General features: G+C 41.4%; 1 protein-coding gene across 1 annotated transcript; it reads right to left on the reverse strand.

The window, feature by feature from the left end:
* Nucleotides 1–2,092: 2,092 nt before the first annotated feature.
* Nucleotides 2,093–5,558, reverse strand: LOC138886024 (uncharacterized). The gene is made up of 5 exons (XM_070167045.1): nucleotides 4,771–5,558; nucleotides 4,169–4,647; nucleotides 3,210–3,675; nucleotides 2,630–2,879; nucleotides 2,093–2,353 (listed from the first exon to the last, which is right to left on the reverse strand). The coding sequence occupies exons 1-5, from the start codon at nucleotides 5,556–5,558 to the stop codon at nucleotides 2,093–2,095; spliced, it is 2,244 nt and encodes a 747-aa protein (XP_070023146.1).
* Between the last annotated feature and the right edge of the window lie 7,173 nt (nucleotides 5,559–12,731).

Consider the following 12,731-nt stretch of genomic DNA (forward strand, 5'->3'; position numbering starts at 1 on the left):
AAAAGGCTCAAAATAGCTTAGATGGGTTCAAAATTACAACTTTTGGAATCTGATTTCTAACCACAATCACAACTTTTGCCCCAGTTTCTTGCTTGGGGATTTTTTTATTTTTATTTTGATATGACCGAGCCTGGAAGCTGCCTACGTATCCTTAACAAAAATCAGGTCAAACGTAGTTCACACCTGAATTTCTTTGTTTTTTTGTACTCTCTTTTCGCTTCTTTTCTTTTCTTTTCTTTTCTTTTCTTTTCTCTCTTTTTCATTATTGATTCCAAAAGAGGGGTATGAAATAAAATAAATAAGGCTCAAAAAGGGAAAACAAAGGGTAGAGTATTTAGATAGCAGAATAAATTGCCTTCGTCAATCCAATCTTCGAAACAATGCCAAGTACAGACAATCAACAATTGAACCAAAGAAATCATACATAATATCTCTTGACTGCATCAGAATTGATAGCCATGTTTACACATTTGCCTTCGATATCTGTTAGATACAAAGCACCGTTGGACAACACTCTTGTCACAATGAACGGCCCTTGCTAATTTGGGGGGAACTTGCCTTTCGCCTCAGCCTGGTATGGAAGGATGCGCTTTAATACCTGCTGACCCACTTCAAACTTTCGGGGACACGCCTTTTTGTTGTACGCTCTTGCCATTCTCTTTTGATATAACTGACCATGACACACTGCTGCCAATCTTTTCTCATCAATTAAACTTAACTGCTCCAAACGGGTTTTGACCCACTCATCATCATAAATTTCGGCCTCAGCAACAATCCGAATGGACGAGATTTCAACTTCCGCAGGTATCACTGCTTCAGTGCCATATACCAACAAATAAGGAGTTGCGCCTACTGAAGTGCGAACAGTGGTGCGATAACCTAACAATGCGAATGATAATTTTTCATGCCATTGCCTGGAACCTTCTACCATTTTCTGAAGTATCTTCTTTATGTTCTTGTTGGCTTCCTCGACTACTCCATTCGCCTTGGGGCGATATTGGTTGGAATTGCGATGCGTAATCTTAAATTGTTGACATACCTCTTTCATCAAGTTACTGTTAAGATTAGCACCATTATCTGTGACGATCACCTTGGTATCCCAAATCGACAGGTGATATTTGAGTGAACAATCGACCACTGCCTTCTTGGTTACGAACTTGAAAGTTTTGGCCTCAACCCATTTGGTGAAATAATCAAAGGCTACCAGAATGAATCTGTGCCCATTGGATGTTGTTGGCTCAATTGGTCCAATGACATCCATGCCCCAAGCAACGAAGGGCCATGGTGCTAACATTGTGTGCAATTGTGATGGTGGAGAATGAATCAAATCTCCGTGTATCTGGTACTGATGACATTTGCACACAAAACTAATACAATCTCGCTCCATGGTGAGCTAATAATAACTTGCTCGGAAAATTTTCTTCGCCAACACATATCTGCTCATATGTGGTTCGCAGACTCACGAATGTACTTCGGACATGACAGCCGTAGCTTGTCTATTATCTATGCATCTTAACAATCCATGGTCTGGTATTCTTTTATACAAAACTCCTCCACTGAAGAAAACTCCACTTGCCAACCATCGAATTGTTCTTTTTTGATCCCCCGTGGCTTGCACTTGATATATCCCCATTCTGATGTACTCCTTGATATCGTGGAACCACAGTTCACCATCAAGTTCTTCTTCTACCATATTACAGTAAGCATGCTGATCTCGGACTTGAATATGCAGAGGATCGACATAAGCTTCGTCCGGATGGTGCAACATTGATGCCAAAGTAGCCAAACCATCGGCAACCTCATTATAGACCCTTGGAATATGCCTAAACTCCACTGATCAAAACTGTTGACAAAGATCATGCAAACATTGTCGGTACGGTATGAGCTTCAAATCTCGTGTTTCATATTCTCCTTGAATTTGATGTACCAGAAGATCCGAGTCTCCCAAGACCAAGACTTCCTGGACATCCATGTATGCAGCTAGCCTTAAACCCAAAATGCATGCTTCATACTTAGCCATATTGTTGGTGCAATAAAAACGAAGCTGAGCCGTAACAGGAGAGTGATGCACTATTTCAGAAATAATCATGGCTCATATTCCAACTCCTTTCATGTTAGCAGCCCCATCAAAGAAAAGTTTCCAACCTAGTTTTTCAGTCTGCTCCAGTTCGTCAATATGCATCACCTCTTCATCGGGAAAATAAGTCCTCAATGGCTCGTATTCTTCATCGACCGGGTCTTTGGCCAAATGATCGGTCAACGCTTGGGCTTTCATTACGGTCCAAGTCACGTAGACGATGTCAAACTCTGTGAGAAAACTCTGCCACTTCGCAAGTCTCCCTGTGGGCATAGGCTTTTGAAAGATATATTTCAACGGATCCAAGCACGAAATGAGGTAAGTAGTGTAGGATGACAAATAATGTTTCAATTTCTGTGCTACCCAAGTTAGGGCGCAACATGTCCTTTCCAGGTGAGTGTACTTAACCTCATAAGTCGTGAACTTCTTGCTAAGATAGTAGATGGCTTGTTCCTTCCTGCCCGTGATGTCATGCTGACCCAATACACAACCAAATGAATTTTCCAGGACTATCAAGTAAAGAATCAAAGGTCTCCCTGGTTCCGGTGGGACCAACATAGGTGGGTTTGACAAGTACCCTTTTATCTTTTCAAATGCTTCTTGACACTCTTCAGTCCACTCGACCGCAACATCCTTCTTCAGCAACTTCAAAATAGGCTCACAAGTTGTTGTGAGCTGAGCAATAAACCTGCTGATGTAGTTCAACCTCCCTAACAGACTCATCACCTCCGTCTTGTTCCTTGGAAGTGGCAACTCTTGGATAGCTTTGATCTTTGATGGGTCCAATTCAATGCCTCGCCGACTGACTATGAATCCCAACAGATTTCAGGATGGAATGCCAATTGCTCACTTGGCAGGGTTAAGCTTGAGGTTGTACCTGCGAAGTCTCTGGAAGAATTTCCTCAAATCTCCGATGTGATCGTCCTGCTGCTTTGATTTTATGATCACATCATCCACGTAAACCTCAATTTCCTTGTGTATCATATCATGAAACACAGTAGTCATTGCCCTCATGTAAGTTGCCCCAATGTTTTTCAAACCAAACGACATCACTCGATAGCAATAAGTTCCCCATGGCATGATGAACGCCGTCTTTTCTGCATCTTCCTTATCCATTAAAATCTGATGATACCCTGCATAGCAATCCACAAAAGATCCAATCTCACGCTTGGTGCAATTATCGATCAAAATATGGATGTTAGGTAGTGGAAAATTATCCTTTGGACTTGCGTTGTTGAGATTGCAGTAATCAATGCATACTCTGATCTTGCTGTCCTTCTTTGGTACTGGCACAATATTAGCTAACCAAATTGGATATCGTGTGACACGAATGACCTTGGCATCCAATTGCTTGATGATTTCTTCCTTAATCTTCACACTCATATCAGTTTTGAACTTTCTCAATTTTTGCTTGACGGGAGGGAATGCCGGGTCAGTAGGTAATTTGTGGATCACTAAATCAGTGCTTAAACCCAGCATGTCATCATATGACCATGCAAAAACATCTTTATATTCAATCAGTGCTTTGATTATCTCTTCCTTGATCTTTAGTTCAAGGTGGATTCTTATTTTAATTTCTTTGATATTATCTGTGTCCCCTAAATTGATAGCTTCAGTATCATTCAGGTTGGGTTTAGGTTTTCCTTCAAAGTGATTTAATTCCTTACTAGTCTCTTCAAAGGCCTCATCCTCATCATATTCTGATTTGTCATCACACTCTACTTCTTGAATTATTATTTCAGAATCAGATTGATTTTTAAGACTAGGCTGAGGATTCCTCACGCATGCCATATCATTAGAACCAGCGTAAAAGGAACTGTACAGAAAAGAAAAGAAAAACAAAAAAGAAAACTATCAGGAATGATAAAGAAGGGAAATTGCATTTTATTGAAGGATAAAAGATAACAAGGTTTGCACACTCAAATAGACCGAAAGATAAAAATCTTGATTACAACCCCGGAATAAACCTGACAAACGGAAGGAAAATCAAAACAAACTACCAAAACTCCTTCCGAGTGGGGAGAGGAGTAGTCTTCCAATTGTTAAGCTTCGTTTTTGGCCCGACGAATTGAATTTCTGCATTGCTAGAACCTTTACTACTTTCCACCATGTTCACACTGTCGAACAACTTCTCAAATCTTTCAATTAACTCCTTATCAAGATCAATCACAGGACTGGGAATTGTTGTTACAGGACGTTTTTTGGTACCGGACTTGACAAATGATCTGGAGAGACGTGGGACTGGCTTTGGAAGGACCCATGCCCTATGTTTTAACTTTTTGGCTCTTCTTATGTCTGTGGTAGTGGGCTTGAATCCCAGACCAAATGTTCCCAAGTTTTCAGGAAGAGACACCGGCTGTATGATGCCTTGCAAAGATGAGCCCAAACCTTTACCAAGTACAAAATCATTCTTCAACATCTCATAGGCCACCATGACTGATGCGGTGGTTATCTTCGGATTAGGAATATATTTCCCCTCTGGAACTTTCTCTACCAACATCGTGTCAAAAATTTGGTAGACCCACGGTCCCTTGTCATCTTCCATTTCAATGAACGGTACAATGGCATCGCTGTGAGCGCATAAATTGTCTTCACCATGCACAACTATTTCCTGTCTATCCCATTCAAATTTGACCACCTAGTGTAGTGTTGATGGGACTGCTTTAGCGGCGTGAATCCACAGTCGACCTAACAGCAGATTGTAGGAAACAACTATATCCAGCACTTGGAATTCCATTGTGAATTCAACTGGCCCTATCTTCAGCTCTAGCAATATATCCCCAACTGAATCTTTGTCTCTTCCATCAAATCCCCGGACACAGATACTATTCTTATGAATCCTCTCATCTTCCACTTTCAACTTACTCAGAGTGGAGAGAGGGCAGATGTTTGCACTTGAACCATTATCGACCAATACCTGGGTAACCACGGAGTTCTCACATTTCACCGTAAGGTAAACGGCTCTGTTATGCTCAGTACCCTCTACGGGCAATTCATCATCAGAACAAGTGACTCTGTTCACTTCAAAGATCTTGTTGGCTATCTTTTCGAGATAGTTCACGGTGATTTTATCCGGAACGTGAGCCTCATTCAAGATTTTCATTAAAGCTTGACGGCGCTCGTCTAAGTGTATTAACAATGACAATAGTGAAATTTGAGCAGGCGTCTTCCTTAATTGTTCCACGATAGAATAGTCTTGCACCTTTATCTTCCTCAAGAATTCCTCTGCCTCTTCTTCAGTTACAACATTCTTTACTAGAACTGGGTTATCTTTGGAGATCTTAGCTTTTCTCAACTTCTCGGGGGCAAAACAGCTTCCCGAGCGAGTCAAACCCTGGGTTTCGCAAAATTCTTCTTTGATTTCTTTCCCTTTGTAAGTCACTGTCACCCGTTCGTAATTCCATGGAATAGCCCTGCTATTGACTATTGGTAATTGGGTTACCGGCTTGATAATGACATGATCTGTGCGGGCACCCTCCATGATTACGACAGGTTTGCTTGCCACTCCTGGCACAACCACTTTCATCCTTTCTTGCTTTGCTATAATATCACTTGAAGACCCCTTCTTAACTATTACGGATGGTTCATTACTCCTTTCGCTTGACTTGAGCACTAATTTCTCACTTGTTGATTATTCAACTGTCTTGACCCCACTGGACCGAATCATCATGATGGTCTGTGAAGGCTTCCTAGGCTCCCCTCCCTCATGAACTATTTCAATCATATTTGCCTCCTGATAGGCTAGCATCAGATTCCGGTTGATATTGGGTGCCTCGGGAGCTTGAACTTCAATCCAATTGGTATCAACAAGCTCCTGTATAGCACTTTTTAAGTGCCAGCACTTCTCTATGTCATGACTTGGAGTCCCAGAACAATACTCACAGCTCACGGAATAATCAACATTTTTCGGGGGAGGATTTGGCAATTTGGACTGTATCGGCCTCAGCATGTCCAGTTGTCTTAGCCTGTGAAATATACCGGTATATGACTCTCCCAATGGAGTAAACGTTTTCTTTTTATACAACCTTTCATCCTTAAATGCTTTATTAGGCCGGAAACTTGGTCCAAGAGGGTTTCGGTAGGCTCGTAGGGGTGGAAAAGTGTTTTGGGAAATGGGCACACGCCATTGCACATGGGTGGGAGGTTGGTTGTATGTTTGGGCATGGTGGACAGAACAATGAAGTTCCGGTGGGGGGTAATAGTGTTGGTGTGGATTATATGGGCTATGAGGGTAACTTTGGTTGTGGGGTCGAGGCTGATTATAGTGGTGAGATGAGCTTATGGGTCCGAACCAAGTTCCTGAATCAACCATTGCTACGTCCTCTCTCTTCTTTTTCCCAATTCCTCCTATGCCACCCTGAATAGCCTGAGTGGTCGCCTTAATAGCCGAATAGCTCATGATTTTATTCGACTTGAGCCCCTTTTCTACCATACCTCCCATTTTCACTACTTCATTGAAGGATTTTCCTATATCTGAGACAAGATGGCCATAGTAAGTAGGTTCTAAGGCCTGTAGGAAATAATCCACCATCTCACTTTCTTTCATTAGAGGGTCTACTCTTGCTACCTGCTCTCTCCATCGGAAACCATACTCTTTGAAACTTTCACTATGCATTTTCTCTAGTTTTGTCAAGGACAGTCGATCTGGATCGATCTCAAGATTGTATTGGAAGTGACAAGCGAATGCTTGCATCATATCATCTCATGTATACCACCTTCCGTGATCCTGCCGGGTGTACCACTCCATCGCCGATCCACTCAGACTTTGACTGAAATATGCCATTAGCAATTCATCTTTTCCTCCAGCTCCCTTCATCTTGCTACAAAAACCTCTAAAGTGTGCTGCTGGATCACCGTGCCCATCGTACAAATCAAACTTGGGCATCTTAAACCCTGCCGGTAATTACACATTTGGAAATAGACACAGGTCTTTGTAAGCCACACTTACTTGACCTAATAACCCCTGCATGTCTCTGAATGATTGTTCTAAGCTTTTAACTTTTCTGAACATCTCCTCCTGGTTAGACATGATCAATTCACCCTTGGACCTGGTGTTGTATGGATGGGTTTCCAGAATGCTCATGTAACAACCCGACCGGTTGTTTTGAGCTTTTGCACTTTGATCACCAGTTCTTGGGCATGACTTTCCCCGTATAATGTATTATGACTGATATAGATCGATGGTTTTGGTTTTCAAGAAAATCGGAAGGAATTTGAAAGAATAGTCTCAGGTGGAAGCTTTGAATTTAAAAGGTTTGACCAAGAGTTGACTTGTTGTATATGATCTCGGATCAGAATTTTTATGATTTGGTTAGCTCCGTTAGGTGATTTCTGACTTAGGAGCACGATCAGAAGGAGTTTTGGAGTTGTAGAGAAGATTTAGGCTTGAATTGGGAAGTTGATATTTTGGTGATTTCCGGTTGATAGGCGAGATTTTGATATGGGGGTAAGAATGAAATTCCTAGAGTTGTAGTAGCTCTGTTATGGCATTTGAGATGTGCGTCCAAAGTTTCAGGTCATTCGTACGAGGTTTGGTAGACTTTTTGATCGAAAATGTGTTTTTAGAGTTTTTGAAAATTTTAAGCTTGAATTCGATTAAAAATAGGTGTTTTGATGTTATTTATGGCATTCCGAGGGTTGGAACAAGTTTGAATGATGTTTTGGGATTGGTTGGCATGTTTGGTTGAGGTCCCGGGGGCCTCGGATGAGTTTCAGATGGTTAACGGATAGAAATTTGGGCTTGTGCAGCTGCTCGAAACTTTCTGCTACACTGTCTGGTTTCCTTCTTCCCGTTCGCGAAGAGGAAATTATGGGCCTGCACATTTTGTGCTTCGCGTTCACGAAGAATGATTTGGCTTATGAGATTTTGTTCTTTGCGTTCGCGAAGAGTGCCTCGCGTTCGCGAAGAAGAAGGAATGTTGTTGCATGGGTCTTACTTCGAAGGCTTATATCTCTCAAACTACAATGAATTTAGAGATGATTCAAAAATGCAAGTTGTAGCTCATTGAGTCTAGTTTCCAGAAACATATTATAATAGGCATTTGGAGTTGTGTGCAAAAGGTTATGAGCATTACACTAGAGGCTGTCCAAGCAGAGTTTAGAAAAAAAATGATTTTTGGAATTTTGTTCTTCGCGAACGCGAGAAGAGGACCGCGAACTCGAAGAACAAATCCCTTGGCAGCAGAATAAAGTCCAAACTCGTCTCACTCTTCCATTTTTGTACTAAAGGAGCTCGGTTGAGGCGATTTTTCGAGAGATTTTCAGAGAAAACAACGGGGTAAGTCTTCTTAACTCAATTTTAGTTAGATTACTCGAATCCATCATTGTTTTTAACATTTAATTGATTTTTTTAGTTGGTAAAATCTTGAAAACCCTCTTGGATAGAATCACGGATTTGAGGGTTGAAATGTGATGAGATTTGGAAAATTTTGGTATGGTTAGACTCGTAAGGAGATTAGGAAACCGTTGATGTAAATATTTCTGAGTTTTAAGAAGTGGGACCGTGGCTCGGGTTTTGGTACTTTAGGGATTTGTGCCCGTTATTGATTGTTTTCTCTTGGGCTTTGTTCCCTTAGCATATTGTGATGTATTCCTTTTGATGTTGGATAGATTCGACACGCGTGGAGGCCGATTTGAGGGGCAAAGGCGTCGCGAGCTAGGGATTTCGCCGGTTCGAGGTGAGTAATGATTGTAAATGATGTCCTGAGGGTTTGAAACCCCGAATTAAATATCGTTGTGCTATATTGAGGTGAGACGCGCTAATGATGAGCGCGGGGTTGTCTTACTCTTTGGGGATTGTGACTTGGTCTGTCCCGATTGATGATTTTACTGCGTATTTGGCTGAAACCTATTTGTTAGCATCATGATTTGGGTTGATTGCCATACTTGGGTTTCGTGCCAATTATTTCAACCCTTCGGGGATTTTTATCTATATTTCCTTACTGTATTGATTTATTACTTGAACTTAGTCTTGTTGATAATTAATTTTTACAAACTCAGCCACTTTTATTCGTATTTGAACTTAAATGATATTTCTAAGTGATGTTTTGGGCTGAGAACTACTGTTTTACTAATGCCCGAGGGGCTTTTGTGATTTTTGACTGAGTAAGGCCAAGGGCCTGTATTGTGAGGATACTTTTGGATCAGGCTGCACGCCGCAACAGTGAGATACTGATTGATTATGAGGCTGAGGGCCTGAGATATGTATGCCACGAGGTGGCTTGTGATTTATATGAGGCCGTGGGCCTAGATTTGATGCCAAGAGATGGCTTGATATTGCGCTTGGGCCATAAATGGCCTTTCTCGGAGTTTGCACACCCCTGGTGAGCGCCGTCGACGAAATATATGGATCGGGCTGCTCGCTGCAGCGATATATGGATTGGGCTGCACGCCGCAGCGGTGTTGGTTCTGTTCTTTGTGTTTACTTTATTTCATTTTTCTGCCATTATCTGTTGTTTGTGCTACTTCATGTGATATCTATCTGATTGCATAGCATTATTTGTTAATTGAGTGTTGTGCCCGAGGGGCGGATTTTCGTGCTTATCTGCACTATTTATTTGCACTCATTTGCGTAACCGTTGAAAAAGTCATTCTTAAAAGAGGTTTAAACTGAGCTAAGATGTTTTTTTCCCAAGGATTTCACATTTTTACTGCTTTTACTCAAAGGATTTTAGACTGCTCTCTATAGCATGATTGTTTGTTTTACGTGGTTTCTTACCGCTCAGTTATTATTTACCTTTATTACTCACTGAGTTGGAGTACTCACTTTACTCCCTGCACTTCGTGTGTAGATGCAGGTATTTGTTCATCCGATAGCGGGTTTTGAGTTGGTCGGAGGCTAAGTTATAGGGGTCCAGTGAAGTGACTGCCAGCGTTCACAACACCACATTTATTCCTTTTGTCTATCAATCCATTTTATATGTTTCAGGCCTTGTAGTTGTATTTATACTCTAATAGATGCTCGTTACTTGTGACACCCTGGTTTGGGTTGTGTTTGAGTTGTATTCTGCACTTAATAAAGAGATCTTCTGCTTAATTTGTGGTTATCTAAAATAGAATATTATCTATTCTGAAAAGGCGAAATGGGTTAGTTGGCTGGCCTTGTCTTCACGAGAGGCGCCATCACGATCGTATCGAGGTTTGGGTTGTGACAAGTTGGTATCAGAGCCTAGGTTACATAGGTCTCACGAGTCATGAGCAGGTTTAGTAGTGCCTCGCAGATCGGTTCGGAGATGTCTGTATATATCTTCGAGAGGCTGCAGAACCTTTAGGAAAACTTCACATTCTTGAATTCTTATCGTGCGTCCTTGATTTAGCTTAAAAAGTAACTTTTGAAACTCCTTCTACGTGTTCGTATGCGCGCATGAGCGCTCAGTATCAGATGTGCCTTGATGGCTTGTGATTCCCCGATCGAGGGGCGAGATGTGATTTCTGTGATGCTCGATGTTGGGTCAGTCTGGAGAACTTGAGGCCGGATCTTTGCCTACGGCTTAAGCACCGAGGTGTTGATTGTGTGAGCAAGTGCTTTTCAATTTATATGTTTGGTATTTTTTCCCTATTGTGGAAGTGACGGCTGAATGACTATGTAATGAGAATGTTAGTGATGCGAGATATATTCGTATTATTGGGAAGTGACGAGAAAGGTCTGCTGGAGAATAGAAGAACTATTAGGTGCTTGATTTCCATCTGGATTCGAGTTATAGCCCGAGTTGTGGGCGTGTGAAGAATCTTTTCATGTTTCCTAGTTGGGGGTGAAGTAAATTTCATGTTGTGATATGAGTTCAGACTCAGAAAGACTAAGAGACATCGCACGGTTTGTGACGGTGGAAGGTATACAAAAATGTTAATGGAAGGCAAAGCAAGTGGGTTATCCCCTGCGAAGAATTCTAGGGTTGTGTGATCCTTATGTCTCTGTTAGACGATCTCATTTACCAGTGGAATATAAGTGTTGAAATTTGAATGTGGGTCACTTCAGAGAGCAAGATTGCCTGTTGCGTGCGTGAATTGCGAGAATTGTAGAAGAGTTAAAGTACTAGATGATATGTGTTTTCGCAGGCTTACAAAGGATTCGAGTTAAATCTCACTATGGTATTATGGAATCAATAGAGTACAAGTGTTATGAGTTATTGAGAGTATTTTGATCTATGGCTCCGAGCCAAGTGGGGGAGTCTGCTGTGAGTAGTTGATTGCACGGTTAGGTGCTATGTTGGTTCCAGTTGGAGGTGTACGGGCAAATCAGTTATGGCTTACGGAAATTGAGACTGGGGATGACTCGAGTAAAGGAAAAAAATTCTTAACAAGGTATATAGTATGTTTCATAAGTGTGTAAGAATCACAGAATGTCTTAAGTTATTGTTGGTAAAGAATGCTCGGTGCATATAGCAGGAAGCTGCTTGGATGTGTTGGGATGAGGATTTCATTCTGCTGTGTCAGAGTGCTAATGAGGCACGGGCGGTTCTGTTCATTTGATCGGGCTAATTGCAGTTTGAATAGGGTGAATGACTCTCAAGAATGGTTCTAATGTGTTCAAGATTTTACATATAATAGTTGGGTAAGTTAAAGTTGTATATGTGGTTAGAGACTGAGTTCTCATTGGAAGATGTCGAGACTTGTGGTATTTTCTTTACAAATTATGAGATTCTATGTATCAGTATAGGGAAGGTAAAGGTAACAGATTTAGATTTGCAGGAAGTCTCTTCAGAGCAAAGTACCTTGATCGTGGTGCTTGTGGGAATATCTGAGAAAGTATTCAGCGGCTTATGAGCCTTAGACGGTGTGGCATTATGCTTGGGTCCCATGTGGTAAGTATGGGTTGAGGAATTGTGATGTTATAGCAAGAATGAGTATTAAGTTGAAGGTAAATAGAAGAAAATTTAGATAGATGGAATAGTTTGATAGTAGACCGAATCGGTATGGTAAGGATATGATTAATTCCTTGTGTGTGTTCAAGGTAATGAGTTCTTTCAGGTATTTTGCGGCGATGCTCTTAGGTTTTGATGGCTTTATTAGCTTGAACAAGTTAGAAGGATTCAGTCCTGACATGTCTGATTTGTGCAATGGGAACTCGGAGAGTTCTTGATAGTTTTTACCCCGGTTTGGAGATGTATACTTTCTATGGGCATGCGGAACGAGGAGTATGGGATGTATAGTGATTTTTCTTCTATATTGGTACCAATGGAAAGTTCTTGACTAGTTGAGTACGTAGATGTTTGTGGCTCGGAAGGAAGATGAAGTTCTCATGTTATCCTAAGATGGTATGGTATATGCGGTAGGTTGTGGAGGATTGACAATTGCGTGTAGAAGGTTACAGTTCAGTTCTGAACGGAAAGTCATGAATTCTTAGGCAGTACGGGCAGTTTAAGATGATTAAGGAAGTGGTAGTGCTAATTGGGGTGAATTGACGAGGGTATGTCTTTCAGAAAAAACAATGTGATTAGGTTGATGGTACTTCAGTAGTATCGCGACAGTTTCTTGTTAGATCGACTGGTGATATTCGAGTTTGCTTGGTGGAACAAGGAAATTTTTTAATATCTATCGTGGAATGATTTGGGTATTTGAGGCATAACATGTATTCAGACGACAAAATTGGGATCGGATATGGTGATTCGTGCGCCATATGGATTTGGAGACAGGGAAGTTCTCACATTCAGGCTAT

The sequence above is a fragment of the Nicotiana sylvestris genome, chromosome 2 (genome assembly GCF_000393655.2).
Source record: "Nicotiana sylvestris chromosome 2, ASM39365v2, whole genome shotgun sequence".
Classification (NCBI taxonomy): Eukaryota; Viridiplantae; Streptophyta; class Magnoliopsida; order Solanales; family Solanaceae; genus Nicotiana; species Nicotiana sylvestris.

What these genes read in the sequence shown, in the direction of transcription:
- LOC138886024 (XM_070167045.1), bottom strand. Translation starts at nt 5,558, where the DNA reads ATGGAGGGTGCCCGCACAGATCATGTCATTATCAAGCCGGTAACCCAA. An exon ending in CATGGTGGAAAGTAGTAAAG is followed by an intron (nt 3,676 to 4,168) that starts GTTCTAGCAATG and finishes CTATCAATTTAG; the next exon opens with GGGACACAGATAATATCAAA. An exon ending in TGTCAAACCCACCTATGTTG is followed by an intron (nt 2,354 to 2,629) that starts GTCCCACCGGAA and finishes ATCTTTCAAAAG; the next exon opens with CCTATGCCCACAGGGAGACT.